Source organism: Tachysurus vachellii, chromosome 12, assembly GCF_030014155.1.
Source record: "Tachysurus vachellii isolate PV-2020 chromosome 12, HZAU_Pvac_v1, whole genome shotgun sequence".
NCBI lineage: Eukaryota > Metazoa > Chordata > Actinopteri > Siluriformes > Bagridae > Tachysurus > Tachysurus vachellii.
The window spans coordinates 17,625,073-17,648,663 of NC_083471.1; the positions used below are offsets into that span (position 1 = coordinate 17,625,073).

Sequence of the window (23,591 nt, forward strand, 5' to 3'; positions counted from 1 at the left end):
TCAGACTAGTATTCGTCCGGTGTTGTCTCATGTTCATCACATCAAGTAACAAGATCTTACATTACACAGTGAGACCTTTCCACTAGCTGCTCCTTGGTGTCAGTCAGCACTACAGAGTATATGTGGATGGATATTGTGTATGTCCTTGAAGGAGCTCTTGTTTAGTTCCTACTCTGCCAGTTTTTTGTGTCGTGTTTATTTCTCAGCATTGCACAAAGAAGTGGTTATTTGTTTGGGCACCAGTAGAAATCCTATGGCCACAATCCAAAACACTTAAATAACTGTGGCTCAAGATTGCTAATTACCAGACGAGCTCATCTAGAGACTCTTGTACTAGAAGAAAACAATAAATTGTTAAGGCACTTGAGGCTGTCCCAAGTCTCAAGTCTTGGGAGACCTAGAACAAATAAATAGGAGCCAAAAAAATAAACATTAAAAGCCAGTGTCATGCAAAACACGAAGGAACTACTCCACCATTTCTTTCACACCGGGAGCTTGTTCAAAGTACCTGTATGAGAAAGCGGGCTCCGTTCTGCAAAAAGGCATCATTACGGATTGGCAGGGTGAGCTGAACCCTTGCCTGACCCGAACTGAACAGCAGACTGTTGGCACTGGTGCCATTTAGCACACCATCCCGAGCCCTCGCAGGATCCAGGGTCCCTGCAGGGATGTAGAGGGCTGTAAAGGCTAAGCGCACTTCCCCTAGAGTGCCTGCTTCACGAAGGAAGCTAAGGGAAAGGAAGCGGCCCTCAGGCTGGCTCTGAATACTCTGTCTCTCACGTGGATGGAAGCCAAACCGTCCATATACGTCATCACTATCCTGGATGTAGAATACCATCTGGAGATGACAGAAAACAAGGTGAAGATCTTCCTTCAATATACAGTAGCAAAAAATGTGCTAAAGACAAAGCTAAAATCAGTTACAATATTAATATAATCTAGGTAGCATGAACATTTTTTCAGTTATAAGGGCTGGAGCAGTTGCTCTCCACCAGACATTAGCACACATATGATGTAAGTTCATCTGCATAAAACCTATGTGCTAATCTTAGCAAGCCTCCCTCTTTCATTAGGCCCCACAGCCAAAAATATATACACAGACCACTTTATTACCCCTTTAGTCATTTATCCAGACGTCTTTAGAACTAGGCGAAAGACTTTTCTCAATATTTTGCTTAGTGACTTGCTGGGGTGATTTTTTCACTTTAAATTTATGGGTTCTTGACATATACAAGCTATAATCTGCCCCTTTACATTCAGCCCTCCCAGGTTGCTGAGTCAATTCCTGCCAGCCATATGCACAGCAGAGCAGTGTTATATCAGTGGGGGTAATCTACCACATTTATGCACTATTGCAATTTAATGGCTTAAAAGTAAACAAAGACTTGAGCTACCCACTGCTTTCACACATCATCAGGGTATAGCAGTATAACAGTTATAAAGTTAAGGACAGAACACACACAGTTGCCTTCTGCACTAGTCTGGCAGGTTTATTTTCCAATCGGACCACATGAAAAGAGCAGACAGGTGACTATTAATGCACCCGACACTGCACTGATATCACTGTGCCAGACAGATGCATATGGTTCTCAGACCACATCCTTCGACAGCCAGTAAGTGTGATCCAGATGATTACAAGTTTTCCACTGATCTAAAAACAGTTTTCCACCACTCAAGTTCTCATCTGATACATTAACTTGATGGAGAAATGGATCCTGGGTCGACTCTTCAAAGACCTCAGAAAAGGGGTTCAAGAAAGAGACATGACTTCCTGTGGTAAAAGGATTTGTGGTGACTTCCCAGGTGGTATAACTTCCCAGAATTGAGACATTTTACCCCCTGGGATAGGAACCACAAAGCAAAACCCATGGAAAACCCCTTATGTGCAGTCATTTTAATTCTTTTGAACGCTCCTGACCTCTGTCATGCAGTTGGAGATGCAATACAAAACTATCAGTTTCACCAAAACATTGAAATAGTGACAACCCATTTTCATATCATTGTACCCTTAACGATCTATACATCTTAGTCTATACATATGCATAGAAAAGTTTTCTTGCTAAACTTCCTTCACCAAAGGTTGGACATTAAGAAGAACTCCAGTCTCTCAAAGCTTTAAGATCAACCTCAATTACCTCCATAGGTTCATCTACTTCAGCCCCACCCTGCACAGATCGAGGGATCAGTCTGAGCAGGAAAGCCTCTGCTTCTTCAGGGAGGTCATCCTGAGTGATGTTTAATGGCAGGATGGAACTCATTTGTAGTTCTGAAAAAAACAGTGTTCCAGAGACTGGTGACAGGTCACTGGACACAGGGGTCTTATCTGTAGAGTTCCGAGTTATAGTCCAGTTTACAGAGACTCGACCGTGGGTTCCTCCATTTCTCACTATGGTAATGCCTTCAAACCTTGAAGGAAAGAAAGTAAATCATTAGAATTTTTACTGCCATTGTTTAGTGACTTCAGCTTCAAAATTGTATGAAAATCCCTACGGCAAAGACGCAAACACTTGTAACATATACTATGTAAAAATCTTCTTACCTCATAGTTGTGTCTTCATTAATTATGACAGGTTGTATTGGAGGAGGACTGCTGATTGAAAGCACGCCATATGGCTTGTCATTAGGCTCGATAGTCACCTGCACAAAGCTAGGAGACACCAGTACTGCATCACCCACCAGTGTCTCCTCCTGAAGAACCACCTGAAAGGATTCAGCAATTTCTGGAATTATGTCATCAGTGATGTTAAAACGAAGCACTGCTTCATAAATCCTGGAAGGGAAAACCACCATTCTTTTAGGCTGTAGGTCCACAAAGTCCTCCAACAGTGTGGCACTTGCTGCTCCATTTCCAGTGACTATAGAATACATGACAGTCACTTCTCCATCATCAGAGCCAATGAGAACGCCATCGTCAGTTCTTCCACGGGTAACAGTGAGATTTATGACACCGGCACTTTCAGACACAATAAAAGAGGGCTGCGAGAAGCGCACAGGGGCATCATTACGGGATACTTTGATTTGCACGCTTGTTCTGTTCGGGTTTAATAAGGCACCTCCTGCTACTTCAGTCAACTGCACGGTGAAGATCTCATCATCTTCTGGAACCTTGTTTAAAGAAGGAGCAACATCACCAAAGGTGACAATTAATATTGATGGCTACAAAAACATATACGAACTTCTGGAAATTTAACATTCTTAACATAAACTAATGTTAGTCTAAATTCTAATAAATATTGTAAATGAACAAACATAACAATAGTAATGCACGATATATACAGTAAAGCTAGCTTCACTCATTAACACCATATTAATTATTGTGATATTATATGTATATGTATATATTATATAACTCCATTTTCACTTGCCTAGAAAGCATGCAACAGTGATATTGACGTTTGCTTATTGTTGGATTCTGGTCATGGCCAATTTTCACCAACAAAAATGAAACTGTGGTCAAGAATATTATATAAATATGACATTGAAAATTGACTTAAATTTATTTGTTGGGTTCAGTATCGGCTGTGTTAAGTATTTGATGGCCAAAATCTTAAACTCAAACTTATCATAACATAACAATATATTTAACAATGTCATTAAATATATTTTTCACAATTTTTACATTTCTGTAATATGTACTTACGTTTAGTTTGAGGGTGTATTTTCTTATCTAAATCCTTTGTATGATCTTAGCATGTTAAATTTCATTTTTTGTTTGCTTGTATTTTGTTTTTGCATGTGCAATTCCTTGCAAGCTTTTAAACGTTCAGTCGTTAATGAGTTTTTGTGAAAAAAAAGCTATGAAAGCAACAATACCTTATCATCATGTATCATTATATTAAAGACCACCACTGCCTGACCCGGGGATATAGATAGGTTTCCTCTGTCTGGACTCAGATCCTCACTGGCTGGGTTTGGGCCTCCAAAGATCTGTCAGTGTGAATCATTCTCATTAGGAATAGACATTAACAGAGTACAAAAGATGAGGTAAAAAAGATCTCATTATGAGATGAAATTACAGGACAGTATTTTTGGGGCTCACCTCAAAATTCACAGTCACTGATCCATAAGTTCCCTTTTCTCTGATAAGAGTAAGAGGCACATACAAGCTTCTTCCTTTTGGCTCCTCCACAGTGATCAGGCTGGTCTGGAGAATGAAAAAAAAAGCCAAATACAGAAATGCTCTAAATAATTATTCGGACAATGAGTATGTTGATGCTGTCCTGATCTGATTGGATTCTGTCTAACCTTCATCTTTTCCTTTCACATTCTCACCTCATACACTTCAGAACACACACAATCATGATGGATCTATCTGCTTAGTATCTTAGTTATGGCTTAATTCACAGGCATTCTGTCCTCTAAATCTGGGAATGGCCTTCTCTTATCTCTTCTATCTTGGTGAGTGTATTTCCGTACATTTTCTTCATAGAATGTTAAGGTGCTTGAGTACATACTGTTAGTATAGACATGCTATTGCATTGTTTACGAGCTCACAGTGTGTTTGTAGTACCCCAAACTTTATAGACAGAAACGTGTCCTTGTCTACTGTAAGATATATAAACATCACCATGCTTCATTTGTTCTGAATGTAGTTTAGATTGCTGCCAAACCAAATATGGAAGATTGACTTTTGTCACTTTCTGAGTCTCAATTACAGTTAAAAACGTGGTCTGCGGAATTGAAAGTGGAGCCGTTTGCTTGGATTTATCACTTTACTGAGTCAGATTTGATTTGCCTAGACATCTAAATTCACAAGTTGCTTGTTGCTGTCATTTACTGACAATCAAATTAAAAGTGAATACATGTGGGAACTCATTATGGGGGATGGCTACACAACTCAATTTCATGACAATATCTAAACGTCCATTGACAACTTAATCCAGTCAGTAAACTGCTTTTATGTGTACTTTCACTCCCCTTAGCAACCCAATAAACTCCCACCTGAGCGACTGCTCTGCAAAGGCATTCCACCCCCACCATCAACACTGCTGACTCCCCCAAGTCTCATTTCCTCATCCCCCTCCACCCCTTAGATTTTAATTGCCCTTCAATAAACATGCAAAAATAACTCTGGGCAGGAGTCACCGTGGTAACCCGCAGTTGTAGCTGGCACGTATATATTTTGGTTTGTTTCATCTGTATGTACAGTAAAGGCAGAAAAATTATGTTATAGTCATTATTGTAATTGTTCTAATGTTAGAATGGCAAAGTCTTACTGAGTTGAAGGATAGAATTCCAAAGGCATTGTCATTGGACAAGATGGTGATCCTGGCCGTGTTTGGAGTTCCAACCGTCACACCATTCGATGAGCTCTAAAATGATACGAGTGAAATAGGGGTAAATGTATGGTACAGATCAGGTTTAGTGCAAATTGTAACAAGTACTGTGTATGTTCTAATTTCTTTTAGCTTTTAAAGTTGACCTTTAACCTGTTCTGGGAAACATCAATTTGTTTGTGTGTGTGTGTGTGTGTGTGTGTGTGTGTGTGTGTGTGTGTGTATGTGTGTGTGGGATGCTCCTGAGGATAGAAAGATCTAACAGTTTTGACCTTGTGAAAACATCTGGCTGGTCCTTACAACAAAACCCTTTTTTTTTTAATGCAGCTTTGTTTTTTTATTAAAAATGCCAAAAGGTTTTCTTTTGCTTGCTGAGATTGAGTTTAGGATTTGGTTCATCAAGTCATTGGAAGTTCATTACAAGACAAACATGCTTTGGGCCAAATTTCACCACAATTACATGGAAATATGAAAATTCATGTCATAATGTGGTGTGCATGAAAATTACATAAAATGCAACTGATTTATTTATTTATTTATTTATTTATTTATTTATTTATAAAAGAGCTTGTATGATTTCTATTTTCATTTCTGTGTTTACGGATTGGGTCAGTATTTGGTCTAGCACTATTAAGCTACCACTACAGAGAGAGAAAAACAGCAATATATGTTTTAATGTGTGTACAAAAATGAGAGAGATAGCATAAAAAGACAGTAAAGTAGAACAAAAGAATGAGAAAGGAAATAAGGCAGCTCTGCAATTAACCCTAGTGCAAAGCTCCGCGTTCAGTTGTGTATTCAGTGAGGCTGTTCCCAGCTGTAACAAAGCTTTCATTCACACACTGTGCTCTTGTTGCAGCAGCCACACAGACACTGAACACATACGCTCAAACAATCCCTTCCGCTGGCCATGACTTCAATCACAGCACCAGCACAAGCTCGCCTCCTTTCCTCATAGTCATTCCACTCAAATGTAATATCCTGACAATGTACTACATGAGAATCCTTATTTTTTTTCCCCCTCTGTAACATTTCATGGAATGCGGTGTTAGGGTACGATTTTTGTTAGTAAAAATATTGCTATCATATTTTCTAGTATATTAACATCTAGAAGATTTTATAAATCTTTTGGTGGTTTATTCTCGTGTGCATGTGTGTGTTGGTGGATGTGTGTCTAAGTGTGAGGGTGGCTGAAAAGCACTCGGTGGCAGTTGCAGAAAGAATATTTGTATTTTAACACATTTTTAGTTGCCATTCATTGTGTGTTTGGTGGATTGAACTACAGACTGAAATCAAATTCCTGTTTGGATAACAGTGTTGAAATAATAGCGTAGAAATAGTATGGAAGAGATAGAATCCACCAATGCTCATTTGATGAAAAGATTACCACGACGTTTATCACTCCACGTTCTTTAAATGACTTCTGTCCTCTCTGTGCCAGTCTGTGGCTCATTTGTCAACAGCAGAAATAACAGAGACATAACATTATTAATCAAATCTGAACCTCATGGATTTACCAGGACATGTGCTGGATCCCAGTTCGCCAACAATCTGTCCTAAACACGATCTGAGATTAGATTTAGCGTGCCCCAATTTATAGTATGTTGAAATGAGTATCCTTAAGGTACTAGTGTTTTTTGAAGTTTGGATCTGTGGATAATTTCAGCTGATCTTTCCCACAACACCTTGAGTAAGGGAGACGGAATTAATGACAGATTGCTTCCAAAAATTCAACCTGTGTATGAGTGTAATGACAGTGATGAATATTCTGTATTTTTTCTAGAAATGTAAACAAATCAAGTAAATAAACTTTGACTTGAGTACATTATATCCTGGATACTTCCATTTTGAATTGAGTACAATTTTGACACATTATCTATACCTTACACTTAAGTCTCTTTTCTTCTCAGGAAAATTTCCCCTTGGAAACTTAATTCCAGACCAATGCTTTTCTCATAGTGATTTGCTGTGCATCATTTCCCATTAATCTTATAGTCAGACGAGTCGTGCCTGTCACTATGGGTTTCCTCTCACAAGAAGATGATGCTTAAGGCAGTCGTGCTGCTGAAGTGGCATGACTCAAACCTGAAAAGGGGGCTACAGAAAAGACATCAAAGACCATGCTAGGGATTATGGATCCTTTGACCAGAGTTGAAAAAATGAGAAGCACTCAGTTAGGCCGTGGCTAGAGTCGCTTTGAGATTCTTCTGTTTGGAACAAGAGTACAAGAGAGATCTGTAGTGCGCTAGCTAGCCTTTAAGAGGGAAGTCCACAACAAGAGCATGCAGATGGTCACATATGCACGCAAACCTAAAGAATGAAATCATTCATAACATCGACCTCCCAAAGAGAGGAATGGCAACCAGAGCAACTCCAGACATATTGGCACCTTCAAAGAAAATATCTAAAATGTAACTTGCATAAACATAATAATTAACTAAAAGATGTGCTTATCTTTCAAATGAAAAATGCCTTTTGTGTAGCAAAATTTGCACTCCAGCGTCCTGGAACCTTTGATACTGCCCTGTTTCCCTGGGATGTCAGTATGAGGTTGCACACTAATAAATCCCTTTGTCATCCATCATCATGGGGAAAAACACATGAATACTAAAGAGACAGATGGTCAGGACCTTTTAAAAATGTTTGGAACAGTTAAAATCTTTCCAAGTGGATGACGCATGCTGCAACATACTGCAGAGTGTCTCTGTTTCAAATCCTGTAGCTGTTAAGATTAAAAAACAACTGGGTGGTACATCCCAGTTAATAAATTTTGTTTCCCAGAACATACATTTTTAAGGTTTGTTTTTGATTAGCTAGGCAAGTTTTCTTTACAGAAATAGGATAGTGTACTGGTAATGTTCTCTTAACCGCAATTTACCTTTTCCTTCATTTATAGTTTATGGTTATAGAAAAAAACCTAAAAAAAAATCACCATTAGAGAATGTTTCTGTATAGGTTCGCTTTACATTGTTACAAAAAACCCTCTATTCAATGTTCTGGAAAAAAAAAGAATCGATAATAAACTTTCTGAGAAGGTTATTATTTGTTTCCCAATTAAAAAACTGGAACAATATGCTAATTTGATAGGAACGTTCTGTGTTTGCTCAGATGCCGTCCCAGAGAGGTGCATGAAATAATCTCTCCTTGAATGCAATGTGCAAAATATAGTCAATCCTCACCAAATGTCACTGGAGCTACAAATACAATCGAAATTCTCTGAGATCATAAGTCAAGTTTAGCACAAGCTTTTGTAGCATTTCTTTATTTTCTGTGACAGACATTTTACCAAACAACCTCACACATACCTGAAATGTGGTGAGGTTACAAAAGGAAAAGAGGAGAAATGACTTGTGAATGAATTTTGAAATAACCCAAACAACCACTTATAGAGAGAAGTAACAACACTGTCATAAACTGATTAATACTGTCTATAATATTAACAGTCAAAAAATAAATGAATGGCACATACTTAATTTGCAAGTGATGTGTTACATTTATGGCATTTGGCAGACACCTTTATCTATAGCAAATAACATTGATCTGTTTGAGGATTTAGAGCCTTTCTCTGGGGCCCAGCAGTGGCAGCTTGGTGGCCCTAGGATTTGAACTCACAACCTTCTGATCATAACATCTTAATCATTGTGCTACCATGTCTATGCATTAAGCATAAAGTTTTTTTTTTGTATAGAAGTATTTTTGATAAAAGTATTTTCAGAAATACAAAAACATTGTTTATACAGTGGTTCATTCTGCTGGTTTCCTTTTTCATTTTGAGCGGAGACTTTGCGCTCTTGGCATCCTGGCATTATTAAACATTAATAATAAATAGCAGTTCTGTTTGCTAGGTATATAGACTGCTGCAGTAACAATCTGTCAGTGAGTCAGTCACTGAAAATGCACACATATCCACAAAAGATTTGGCTTCAGTGTTTGTTTACAATAGTCTAATATGAGAATTCCCTTCAAAATGATCTAATTTCTTCAAGAATTGTATCAGGAATCCTGTACAATAATCAGATGAGACTAGGAAAAAAAGAAAGCCCAGAAACTCTTACTGTGTAAAGTATCATTGGATCATTGAAGCATCGGGGCTATTTGTGGCTGGTGTTTCAGACTCTCTTGACAAAATGAATAGCTTCATGTACCAGGATATGACAGCTTAAAGCTTGGTGGCCTCTGCCAGAAGGTAATGACTTGGACATAGAGCCCTTTCTCCAACCTTGTTAGACATTACTGTAAGATGCTCAATGTGCTTTTTTTGTAGGTGCGTTAAGACAATATTCAAGAATATTCAGAATTTATTCAAATTCACAAAGGGTTACAATAATTCTAAAGTCAACTCTGAGGAATGACTTTATTCTTATTAAGACCAAAAGCACACATCCAAGAAATTTCACCTGGAGACGGAGGTTAAACACAAAGGTTTCATCGGCTTCAGGTAGATCATCATCCTTCACTGCGATGAAGATGGTTTTGCTTGACTCGGAGGATAGCAGGAAAGCAGCCGCGGTGGTGGCTTCAAAGTCTCCAGTGTCCTCACCCTGCAGCTGCGTCACCACAAACCACATTTTTTACTACAGTCACATACAATTTCTATCAAAGATGCTGTCTACATTCATGGTCTAGGTAGAACATACATTGGAAAATGACCAATTAAATGTAAATAAGTCTTCATTAAGTTTAATCAGTCTGCAGTGTTGAACCAAACAGCCTCACAAAAATATAACTTAATGTGTGACATTAAAGAACAAACAAAAATAGGGAATTCTCTGATTTTGGAAGCTTTCACCCCACAGAGCAGTACCATTTGGTTGACAAGTAACATTTACAATAACGCCACATACTAAAACTCATACTAAAACAGTACATCTTCTTTTTTTAATACGCTATGAACGATTTGATGGAGGAGCTACACTAGGATGCTTAGCGTGACATTTAGCCCTCTTTGTTGAACAGTAGGCAGATTTGCGTTGTTACGCTAATTATTCCCAGATGTGTACAGCAGTGCGCTATAAAGATAGCAGCAAGCAGATGGTTGGGTGTGGAAATGTACCCTGCTGGTATTGCAACATGCACATCTGCTAACACAGTTCTGTAACTCTTTGCTCAAAGAATTGCGTGTCTTCAACTGTAAAAACTTCCCCTGACAGTTGATATTTATGTTGAATTATGGGTGTAGATTTCACTAGGGATGGGGAAGGGTATGTAGCTCCATTTGTTAACCCCACCGAGCCTGCATTGATATCATCTGCAATACTTACCATGTCACTGTCACTGCTTAACATTAAACCTAAGCTGACTTCATTCTCCAGTTGTTCCATTTTTTAGAAAAAAACCTGTTGATAGCTCATTTATTTCAGTAGCCACCATTTAGTTTTAAAAGCTTTATCTTTCTTTACTAGTATCTTTTTTTCTTAATATTATATACTGGATGTTCTGAGTTTCTTTGTGAAGCTTTTGATATTATGTGAGTCTTAGCCTTTATTCTTAGACTCTCCTTTTTTATCTACCAGTTTGACTGTTTGCAATCCGGCGGTAGATAGAACAAAATAAAATAGACATTTCGTTTTCAATTTCTCAACAGTAAAACAGTATTTCAAGATGCTAAAACTGTTTAAGTGTATCTACTTCTAGACAATAACAAAGCAAGCAAAATCAACAGACAACAAATGAACAAACTTTTGATAATTCTAATAAAAAATATTTATGGAACCACTGGAGGAAACAACTGCCCTCTTCAGCATACATGAGATCACAGACATCCACCACATCCAGACATAGTTAGCGTCATTCTAATAAACATGAGAGAGTAACTAATCCTCGCACCCAGGCAGTTATACTCAGCTGGTCTCCTGTCCATGGACAGCCCTGGCATCATGTATAGATTGTGTACACTTTTCTGAGGGTATGCAAACTTTTATATTCTACTGTATATATATATAAGGTGAAAAAATCGACTGCGAGATCAGATCTTTCTCACTACTGCAGAGCAACTGACTTCTTTCGAGTCTGAGCATTGCTCTAAATTGCCTTAATGTGAAAAAGTCTGCGATAATTATTATTTAATCAGTGTGTTCATACCACACCTTCACACCTACACTTGTAAAGTCTCATGTCTACAAGAGAGCACCAACTAACTACTCTACTACTACAGCTAGGATTACTTCGTTAAACTTGATACGATTTGGAAGAGCTTACCAGGATTAGAGCAGTGACGTTGATGGGGTCTCCGACCCTCTCCACCACCAGGCGTACTATAGCTCTGCTGCTCTCATTCACCATAAACTCCGTCTGGCCCTGGAACCTCAGCTCTGCAGACTCTGACCTGGCACTGGGGATGAGGAGCACCAGGAATAAGCCAGCTAGAGCCAGGACCCCTGGCATTCCTACAAAATAGAAAGATGAGCAGATGATTAAATAGCTATATTATAGCTAAATACTTTACTGCAAACTGTGATATAACAAATGAAGCATTCTTAATCTGATTTTTCTAAAATATGCAAAGTGTCATACTGAACATCAGTGTAGAAGATGTTGAATGAATGGTAAAGGTGGTAGGAAATATTTGTGTAGAATTTTGTGTAGAAACTAGTTTTGGACTGAATGGTAATCATGTGGGCATTTCATCAGGCATTATTTAAGATATTTGCATGTTTATTGTGAGGTTTTTTCTTGTACAAGACATGATGTTAATCACCTTACATCTGTCAGTGGGAGCTTTATCCTCATATGGTTTGGGAAAAAATGATCGAGTTTCTCTCTTCACTTTGACTAGTATGTTGGCGGCTACACGGCAGTTGTCATGGCTAGCAAAACAAACAGCTTAAAAAGTGTGTGCGTACATGCAATCGCATTGGTATGAATGAGTGCATGTATCTTATTTATTTCTGCAGCAGGGAGATTGCTTAGGAAAGTTGGACTTTGGAAATATCCACTTCTTCATATGTTCCATTTCTGGTAGATCATTTGGGGCTAATTTAGGCCACAAGGGTATTTAGAGCAGAGGGGCTTTCACCAAGGTGCCCAAATGTGAGATTATTCTCCATCTGCTTCCTGGAATGGAATTAGTGTGATTGTAGATGTGTAGACTGGTAGAGGAACTTTACCAGTGTCTAATTGCGGCTATATTTTTTATTTTATTTTTGTTTTTATTTATCACACATTTGATTTTGGGTGATTATGGTCAGCACATAGTGAAAATATTTAGGGATAAAAGCTTCCTATTCACTGTTTCTCTCTCCTTGAGCTGGGAACTACTATATTGCACTTCACTTAGATTGAAGTCAATTTGATCTGGGGTCAGATCCTCATGGAGTAAATACTATTTAGACAAAACACTACCACCATCACCAACCCACCAGACTAAACAACTCAATACGTCATACACTTTAACACACAAATAGACTGCCACATTCACACTCCTAACTCTTGAATCCTCTTATCACCCTCTGCTGCACATCATGCACATTAACAATGCTAATTGCAACGGTTGAAAATAATAATGCATTTGTAATGAGGTACAACGTTTAAATGTAAAAACTACATTAAGCTTTTGTTTCATGCACTTTTCCTTGGGTATAATTGCTGGAGTCATTTGATATTCAGCCATAAAAAAATGTAGTGGAAAAAAAAAAAATTCAAAAGTACAAACCGTTAAATCTCCACATTTACATATTTATTGGATTAAAATTCACTGCTGATGATGAAGTGTTGTGCGGCCACTTGCACACAATACACTCAGATTGACATTATTTACAAGTGAATTTTTTTACAGATTCTATTGTATTTCTAATTTGAAAATGTGGTTGAGGAAAAATTGAAGAACTATTGAAGACTCACCCGGATGCATCTTGGAGGTGATGCATCTGATGTTTCAGGCTGTAACATTTATCCTATTGTTAGCCATTTTTAGGGTCTTATCCAGTGGGTTTAATTACATAAAAAATAGTTTTAAATAAGCTATTTGTTTACATAGTATTTATAAGCATTTAAGCTTGCTTTTTTCTGAAAGCTAATTACTGTTTTGCACAATATAATTACTGTTTACTAGCTTGCTAATGCTCTACTTGTTAGCTAGAGTCTAACGTTAGTGCAGTGTGGTGTTTACTGTAGGTGGCTGGCTAGCTTAGCTAATGTTGTAAAATGAATATATGCACGTGTTTTCATTTTCATTTTGTTTAAGGAAACAGAGGTTCTGTATATCCAATGTTGTATAATAGACATCCCAAAAAGCAAATGAAATGGTAATAATAATCATAAAATTAATAGTGATATTTTGTGAAAATACATGCATGTTCTTACTTGCCTGGTTTCAGGCATTCAATTACTTTTTCATTGCAGTCAGATTCCATGCTCAAATCTTGACAGATTTCATTGACATCTTACGAGGCTAAATAGCATTATGACCTCAGTATTTAATATGAATATGTTGAAATATGCTAATCTTTCTCTGGGTTTATGTTTCACCTGAGCAGTGGTAGAGAAATTCTGGAATAGACTGGACCTTTTAATGTTTTAATAAAACAAAACCCTAAATTAAAGTGAATTGATCAGCACATCTTCAAATGGGTTTCATGTATCAGTGTTACGTCTTTCAATGTCACATATTTATATCATGCCAAAAACACAAGACATTTCAGTTCTGTCACTTTTGTTATGGTTCACTGGAGGTAACCAAGCCATCCTTCATGAAAAAGGTCACCATGGGAGCGTCACCAGAGCTTCTTGACACTGATAAATAAAAACTCTGTGAGGATCTCCTCATCGTCTGCCAGACCACCACAGGACATACTGGCCATAGTCACATCAGACACTTTATCAGTGACCAGGAGGCCCTAGAGCAGCCAAGAACCTGGCAGCCTGGTTCTTTGACTGACCCCAGGACCAGCTATTGTGCAGATGTCTATGTGTGAATGAGAAAATTCCTGAAATGCCTCTGCCAAAAAGTGAGTTCAACATGGTCCTCACAAGAAGTGTGACAGGTGGAATGAGCTGTTTACCATACAACTGTTTTCCATTCCTAGAACTTGAGTACAACTGCACTGCACATTTTAGTATTCTTCTTGCTATAACACACCCAATAACTTCAAGAAGGGCTTGTTAAATAGCTGATGAGCTGAGTCAGCTGTGGAGGGTGTTGGAAAACCACTATAACATTCGGTTTGGGAAACACTGGGAAACACTGTTGTACAATTATTTGATGGCTGCAGGCTACTATAAATTTCTAGACAATAAAAAATAAAAATAATAAAATACAAAGACAATGCTTAAGACCAAGAAAAACAACAGAGGAGATCTACTAGTGTTGGAAGGTTGAGACTATTATTCTTATCTCTCTCTCTTTGTCTTTTTCTATCTCTCTAGAGAACAATGAGAAAACCATTCATGCACAAATGACTCTAGCTTCCTCAATGTCCTTCATTTTCCATGGCCGAATGCTTCTGAAGATTTACATTGTTCCTTTTTTCAGAAGCAGCGCTCTGGAATTACCAGTCTCTTTTAAAAATGCCTGCATGCTCATGCCAGGAAACTTGATTACAATGGACTCAGCACTTTCTTGTTAATGCAGATTAAGCTACATAATTCAGAAGATTATTAGATCAAAGTTTGCAGAGAAAACACCCTTCTGGGTAATTCTAGGAATTCTTGCCACCCTATGTAATAAACAGGGGAAGGCATTGAACCCAGAGCCCTCAAGGGTGACTTGGCAGTAGGTTCAAATGGCAGCCATGGCCGTAATGTAACTGAAACTTAAGCAATTACACTAGATCAGCTGGCTGAAGATGTGATGAAGTGTATGGTTACAACCTTGCTCTGTAGCCCAGTACCTGCCTCTTGGGTTACCCCTAGGATCTGTAATCTTGGCATCAATTATTCAATCACTAAGAATTCACAGCCAGTGCTGAGCAACCCATGTGTGTGGGTATGCTCCAGGATGCTGCTGCTCAATTTAAGTAAGGTGTACATGTTTGTAAGGGACACAACATTTTGATCCCACACTTAATAGAATGCAAGTGTGAGATGATGTGCTTTGATATTGTAATGATCATGCACAATTCAGCCACATACAACCAAATGCAAAAACGAATTCTATAAAAATGACATATTGCCCAATCTTGATTTAAAGTGGTTTGCAGAATGAATATTACAGACTTGCCTTTCATCTCATAAACCCAACTAATGAGGCTGTGGCAGGTTTAAGCAACTAATTAAACATACGATCATAGCATATAACGTGCACATACAGTAGATGTGAATTGATGGGAACTCATTAATAATCACCAAATCCTGTGACTTGTGCATGAGACTCTGCAATGATAAGGTAGTTTGTGGCCATTTTTTTGCCCAAAGTATGTAAACAAAGAACAGCTTTATTAATATAGGTGGTTGGTCTACCAGATACAATTATGTCAAACACTGTACAGACCTGATCTTGACAAAATAACATTGAATGCTCAGATATTCTCAGAAGGAACATTAGTCTAGCTTGAGGTACCAGTTGATCTCTGGAGATTAATCCATGCACAAGGTCTTCTAAGGTTTTTTTGTCAAAGCTGATCCTTGGTGACTCAGCAACTGGAGGTTGCTTATGTCATCCTGTAGTAGCTGAACATTGTTCTCGCTGTTGTTGTTTTACCCTGATTAGAAATTGAGTGCTAAGCAGATGCATAAAGACAATTAGGGCTTCTTATGACATTGGCAACATTATCCACCATTAAATATCACCGAGCTTTTGAACTGGCAAAATCTGTACAGTACAAATACTATTTGGCAACTCAACTGGGCGAATCAATACGTGGAATTCACTTCCCCTTTGTACTGAAATTCAGTAGATGGTCGTAAATGTTTTTATTTATTTATAAATGATTTTTAGCAAATTTCAGAAAAATTTGCAAAAGACAAAATGTACTCCAGAGATGCCAACACTGCTATCTATGAATATTCTCACAGGCAGTGAGAAATAAAAACCTTTTTTTTAACCACAAAAATTCAGAAATGTATGCCAAGCAACAAAAAAACAGCAAGGCAAACTTCTGGTGTGACCGCTATTTTAATTATAAGCAGCTCCTTCATTATTTACTGACCAATGAGACCACTGTACTACCTTCTTGTTTTTTACTGGCTCAGAATACAGATCCTTATAAACTCACAGGTCAGAAATTTACATAGATAAACTTAGTGCAAGGTGAAAATAACTGCTAATGAAGTGAATTGTGCATTTTGTTTTCCAATGCCATGTCCTGTCCCCTTCAGTGAATTGGCCTTTCAGTCACATTTCAACAATTATAATACAGATACTGGCACAACTGTGGTCAATATTACCGCCTCAATTCACTCAACCTATGTGATATCAGGGCCTTTTTCATTCTCTTATTTCCATCCTGGTTTTCTCATGCTCTTATTTGAAATGCATGATGAAAACCTCAGCACTGAAACACTGGTGCACTAACTCTTGGATATGTAACAAAAATAAGATGCTCTCATTTCTCATGATACGCTCTGTTGCCTCAGTAACCAGCCTCTTTTGGGGGGCTCTGGCAAACCTCAGAGCTGATCTATATGGAGTGCTCAGAAGCCAATAATTGCCACTCATGCTTCCCCTAAAATATTTTTAGGTAAGCTGCTGTCACTGGCATCTTGCTGTCAGGGGGAATTAAGAATTTTAATAAAGGACTATGTCTACAACATACATCATTACCCCAGTAAAGGATTTTTTGAAACCCCTGTCTCGTTGGTTAGACACTAATTTGGCAGAACCCTGCCCAAAAAGTTCTTATTTTTGGACCGTATAGTTAACCTTAAATTAGAATGCAAGTGAAAAAATAAACAAACATGTCAGTGCATATGTGTGTGTTTGTGTACGCTTGAATATGGGAGTGTTGAGAGGTCTGAGTGGGCGCAGATGTCGTTCTGTTTGAGGGGCATAAAGAGGGAGGAAAGAGAACAAAAATCTTTTCTAGAAATACAGGAACAGCCCTGTCATATCGTCATATGGTATTTTTTGTCCAAGTGTTTCACCTACTTTGTAAGGACTAAATGGCAATCAGGTCTGCAGTGGCCAGAGAGTGAAGGGGATTGAGAGAAATATAGGGTACATTTCGAAGAGATTGTCTCTGGTTTGCTCTCTGGCCAATTCGGCTTGTTCCAAAGGCATCTCCTATTATTGTTCCCCAAAACACAATGACTTTTCTTTGCTCTCAATTTGTGAGCTTCGATCACAAGAAAGGTGCCATTGAATTTCACATTGCGAATGCTCCCGAAGCCACGGAGCTCCATGACTGATTAGCTATTGTGACAAACAATGTCTAGAAGGGAAGAGAAAACTACTTTTATAGGATTAAACAAGGGCCAGCCTCACAAATAGCAGCCTGCATGAGGGAAAAAAAACAAATTATAAAGCTTATTACTTCATCAGACATAGCCAGTTGAGCCTGGCTGAAATGCTAATTGCCTTTCTTTGTAGCTGCACACACAGAAGCAATGGGTGTGGAGTGTGTGAGTGTGTGTGTGTGTGAGCGTCTGGTAAGAGACACAGAGAGAATCAGCGGAGTAGAAGAGAGCACTCGATTCACTGACCACCACACAAAAACTTGCAGACTTTTTTCCTTCTTTTTTTAAACCATGAATCTCACTGTTGTGTTCTTTCTTTTCTTGCAACATTGTTTTTCTTTTTTCTTTTTTTTTTCCACTCCAACGCCCCTTTTTTCCACAGGAGAACTCCTCCTATCCCGAATCAAACCCCCATTCAGACAGTTAGGTCTCTTTCTCTCACTCCGTCTCCCCTCCAAGACCCCTTCAGCAGAAGAGAGGTGTGGGAAACTCCTGCCGTGGTCTCTTCAATCTGGCGAGTTTGCCAGAGCTCGGACAGATGGCTGGATTGTGGATGAGAAAAAATGCCTGAGCAAGCGGAGCCCTCTGAGCTGATTTAAAATCATGGATAACTTCTCTTGCTGAATGAGGAAACAAATCAACACTCCGTTATTCCCTCAAAATGCCATCACCTGTTTTGTCATTTAGTCTGATTCACCAGTAATGACTCTCCCTTTCTGTTAAGCTGGTCACCCTCTGTGTTAACATGTAGAGGCGAGAAGGCAGTCAGAGGAGTCAGTAGCACTGAATTCAGCACTCACTGGTCAGTGGAGGACTTTGCATGATCCCGGATTCAGTTCAAATCCTTCCACTTCAGAAATTCTTTCACCATGACGAAACACAATGGGGAGGAACCTTTCTGGTGGTGGGAAGAAGAAAGAGCCATAGAGAAAGGATGGAGAAAGAGTGGCTGTGGATACCATGGCAAAAAAAGGGGACAAAGCCAAGAAAAGAAAGAAGCCAACCTCTGCTTATAGCTTACTGTGAACTTGTGTGGATTCATAACAGTTTCAGTTTTTTGGTTGACTAATCCCTGAGCCCTCCATCCATCCTCGCAGACTTATAAATCACTGCCATTTGCACCCTTCACCACCGAACTTACCTCTTGCTGCTTAAAAGATAATGCCCTGTTCCCTATGATGGGGAAGTAAATGAAAAAAGAAAATCATGGCGAGGTCTGGAACGTTTGGCTTCATAAATTTGGATTAGAACACTAAACCTGTCACTGGTTCAATAAGGGATGATAATGACTCCATACGCCTTTTGTTGAAATCCAGCTAAATCATAAACTCAAATTTTATTGGTCACACATGCTTGTTCCAACTGTAACAAAATGAATTTACCAATACAGTAATATATATAGTGCAATATCCTGGGTAAAATTCGGTTGAGGTAATGTGTGTTGCACACACACACACACACACACACACACACACACACACACACACACACACAGCTCTGAATCTTTTCAATTACAATGTTTGAGGTAGAACACAGAGGAGAAGAATGAAGAAACATATGTAGAAATACATAGAATTTCAAATGTCTTGCAAGAGATTAAACCTAGACTTCTATTATTCATCCACCTTTAGCTTTATCCCTCAGGGTCATGGTAGAATTGGAGGTTATCCCAGGAAAACTGGGTGAGGTGCAGGAATACTCTGGACGGGACGCTGGTCCACGGCGGAGCGGCCATACTCATTCACACCTATTTATTTAGTGAAGCAAATCAACCCACTGGCATGTTTTGGGAGATGGAGAACCCAGAAGAGAACATGCACAGAAATTCTGCAGAGACAGTAACCTAAGCTCAGGATCAAACCAGGAGGTGGAACCACAATGCTGCCATAAAACATGATTTAGATATGCTTTAATTGTTATGCTGAAAATATTACTATCCTTTTTATACTTGAAAGAGAAATTTGGTAAGGTAAGCACTAAAATGACCAACAGAAATATTACATTATGCAATTATTGTAATATGTACTACATTTATGTAATGTGGGCAGCAGTGGGCAGCAATGGCTCTTGAGCCAAGAGAAAGTTCCAGCACCACCAAATCCCAGCACCACCAAGTTAACTGGTAAATTATTGGTAGAGCAGCTCAGCGGGATCCTGTCTTTTGGATAAATATATAACGGCTAAATACTTCTAATGTAAGTGTGTGCATAGAACAAAAATACAGAATTTCCTATATATACACCAGAAGAAATAAAGAAAAGGGAAAGTAATCTGTCTATTTAATACGAGTAAACACTTGTGGTCAAGCGAATGGATAAAAATCCTGCTTGCTGCTGGACATGGCTTCAACCCATGGCACAGTCTTTCTTATTTTCTTTCTTTCTTTCTTTCTTTCTTTCTGTGTAATTAATATATACAGATTTTGATATATGTGTATTATATGTATATATTCATTCATATGTTTTTGTTTATGTTTGTTTCATTATAAACGTAATTAATTTTATTAAAGTAACATGAAATATTGTTTCGTAAGATTCAAATAATTGTACAGGAGAACACTGTTGAACAGATAGTTTTATTTCTAATACTGATAACAATTTAAATGAATTATAATGTTATATTTTTAAATTGTACTATTTTGCTAGTTTAAAACTAGCAGTGAAATCTGTGTTTCAATCATTTGCTATTAATTTCAGCGTTTTCTACATTTGCATTTAAAGAAAATGCAAATGTAGAAAACGCTGAAATTAATAGAAAATGATTGAAAGTAAAAGTAGAAGATTTACTTTTACTTATTTACTTTCTGGATAAAACAAATTTGATTCATTTATGTTCAAGTTTTATTTTAATAGGAAATAATCTAATCTTTAATTTGTAATTTTTTAATCTATGTAATCCCTTTCTTAAATATAACAGAGACGTGTACAAAATAAAAATATTGAATGTGTGCAGTGTTAAGCAAAAAGGAAGTTGCTGAGATGAGGTCTGTAAGGTTTTGTAAGGTATCAATTCCACAGGTTTGGTATGAAAGGTACAAAATTGGCAGTGATAAATACACAGGAGTCAAGCACCTAACATTCATCATATTGTTATGATCACACAAAATCCTGCTTTGGGTATTCAATAAGAAGATGCAGAGTAAAGCTCAGTGGCATATTCCCACTGCATTGCCATACTGCTCTGGGTTCGCACTCTTTGTGGAGCGTTTTCACCAGCTGAATTCATCCTCTCCCCAGAGCTCAGCGCCTTGCGTGGCCACTTTGTTTTAGTGGAGGCCCCAATCTGGTGGGAAAGTAGGATCCAGAGTGGAACCCTGCTATGTCGGTTCAGAAGGTGTGGAAATCTCAACCAGACTGGAACTAATGCCAACTTTATTCTGAATTGTTTTGCTTTTTGGGCTATGAAAGGTTTTACATCATTTATTTATCAATACATCAGGGATTAAAAAGGTGTCATCTTGAGTTTGGTTAATGTGGAGGGAAAAATAATGATAATCTGATACTCATATTACTACTATACTATACTATGATGCTACATTATTTAATAGGCATTTGTCCATAAAATCAGTGTCTGAAAGCTTAAATTACAAACTGTGTAGAGATATGATTTTTTTTATATTTCTAAGAAAACAGCCTTTATATGTTGTTCATAAATGTCAAGAAAACTCAACAGACATTACAATTAGCCTCACTTATAATTTTCCTTATGTAATGACTTAAACATATGGATTAGCTAAACGAGTGGAAACATGCAGCTGATATACAGTATAAAAAGATAATAAAAGTGGCAAGTAATGCAAGCTTGGTGAATATATAAGACATTTTCTAGAAATTTCTGTTGTCCTCCTCAGTGCTGGAGCTTAAGATACTCTGAGTAAAAGGCGGCCCAAGCGTCTGCTTTACAGCGAGCGCAGAGGAGCCATTAGCTTAGCCACCGCTACTGTGCTGTGTGGACGATTCTTTCTTTTGTTCCAGTACACCTGCTGCTCTTCCATCATGTGTGGCCCTTGTGTGGTCTGTTTATGTCCCACAAACATCAATCAGAGTCTTAGCACCTCATCAATGGAAGTGCTGTTTATGGCGTGTCACACTTTGGCTAACGCACAAAAGTGAATCTCAAAGTCTCAAGTCAAACCCGAGAAATAGTTTTAGTACAGTAATAATAATATACATATGGATACATGTAAGAAACACATGATCACAACCAATGAAAAAATAGGTAACAAGCGAGTACAACGTTATTACAAATAAATGTATTTCAATAACATTGAGTCATTTGTTTCAACTCTGCTAACTCATGATGCTAACCACCTGTTAAAAGCTAATAAACTGGTGTCACACTTCTCCTTAATTTTGAAAACAGCTGTTCAGCATTTTGAAAAAATAAAGATGACCATGTTATATTGCCATATATGGCTGATGATTTTATCCAAAGTGTCTTACAACTGAGACAAGGTGCAACTGGTTCTTAAATTTAACTCACAAATTTCTCAAAACCTAAAATCCGAAGCCTTAACGGTTTTAAGAAATAAAGCTGACCACCTGGTTGTTCTTTTATCTCTCACCCCATGCCTCCTGCTGGTAAAAACACCACCACAGAATCTAAACAGACTGGACAAAAGACACATATGTAGATAATTCTTCCTTCTTTTTTCGTTTTGAAGCCGGCAATTGCAACAAGCTATCACAGATATACTAAGTACTACATGGTAGTCATACCTATATACTATATCGCAATAACTTCATCATATTAGGCAAACTATTTGAGTCATACACATCAAAGAATCAATACAATTGAATTTTAGAAGTGTAGCACTTTTAACGATAAATATTGTCACAAAGCAGCCTGACAGAAATCTGGATGTAGATGTAGAGCCATAACAAGCAAACCAGAGGCAACAGTAGTAATGAAAATCCCATAGACAAAAGGGAGGAAATAAACATTGAATAATGGGATTAAAAAAAAATCTTTGCTCTTTATTTTTTCCTTAAAAATTCTAACAAGTGGATTGAATGGATGCCATCAATGAGTATATTGTAAATATAGAGACACGACAGTCTTTATAATCACAGCAGTGGTTCATAGGTACAATCACCACATGCTAACAACTTTTAGAGAAACTCACATCAAAGTAAAATAGACTCAGACTGTTCCTAGATGATACCTGGAAGACATTGGATACGCATGTAAATCATGATTATTAGTAAATATATCTTTTTAACCAGTCTTGGTGATATAAGAATTATGAATTGGCAGCAAAAACAATTTAATAGAAATGGAGGAAAAAAAATGTGTTGCACAGTGTGAACCCTTGGTGAATCTAGAAAGTGTAAACACAGCCTGATATTTCTGTCAAAAAAACAACAACAAACAAACAAAAAAAAAAGATAAGAAGCCATTCTGAACTTTGACCTCGAGTCTTGCCCCCCCGCGCGCAGCTATTAGGATCACAGTATCGTGTAAATCAGTATAAAATGGAGGAAACGGGACAAAGAGAAACCGCCTCAGACTCTGTGTGGAAAACAGGTGCGCGCTCATAAAGTCGCTCAATTGATTAAATCAAACTCTCCATGAGGGTAAATCAAAACACATCATGATCACATGAACGGTTTATTGGTTTGACAATTGAATGTTTTTAAAGGAGGTTCCCTGTTGTTTCGGGTGAATAGACGCGCGGGGGAGAGACGCACAAAGCGCACCGTCCCCGCAAGGGCGCCGCCGCGTAACCATAGAAACACCAATCAGATGGCCTTCCATCACCAATATTATTATTTCCCTCGGATTCACGCGCGCCATCGGCTCCTTTGCCCAAAGTTAAACAAAATCACACGAGCTCAATGAACGCCAGAGATATACCTGTGTATGCACAGACACTGTACGAGTTCGTTTAATATGATGCTTAAAAAAGAAAGAAAGAAAGAAAGAAAGAAAGAAAGAAAGAAAGAAAGAAAGAAAGAAAGAAAAAATGCATATGATGCACATAAA

The 23,591-nt window shown here is 38.0% G+C and overlaps 1 protein-coding gene across 1 annotated transcript in view; it reads right to left on the reverse strand.

Annotated features, from left to right (window-relative positions):
* adgrv1 (adhesion G protein-coupled receptor V1) overlaps positions 1–23,591 on the reverse strand; it is a 119,697-nt gene that overhangs the window by 95,808 nt on the left and 298 nt on the right. The window contains exons 2-9 of the mRNA XM_060883885.1: positions 11,475–11,662; positions 9,674–9,823; positions 5,217–5,312; positions 4,040–4,144; positions 3,814–3,927; positions 2,540–3,105; positions 2,136–2,406; positions 509–838 (exon numbers count right to left, since the gene is read on the reverse strand). Of these exons, the coding sequence (XP_060739868.1) occupies positions 509–838; positions 2,136–2,406; positions 2,540–3,105; positions 3,814–3,927; positions 4,040–4,144; positions 5,217–5,312; positions 9,674–9,823; positions 11,475–11,660 (1,818 nt within the window). The 5' untranslated portion in view covers positions 11,661–11,662. The remainder of the gene's footprint in view (positions 1–508; positions 839–2,135; positions 2,407–2,539; positions 3,106–3,813; positions 3,928–4,039; positions 4,145–5,216; positions 5,313–9,673; positions 9,824–11,474; positions 11,663–23,591) is intronic.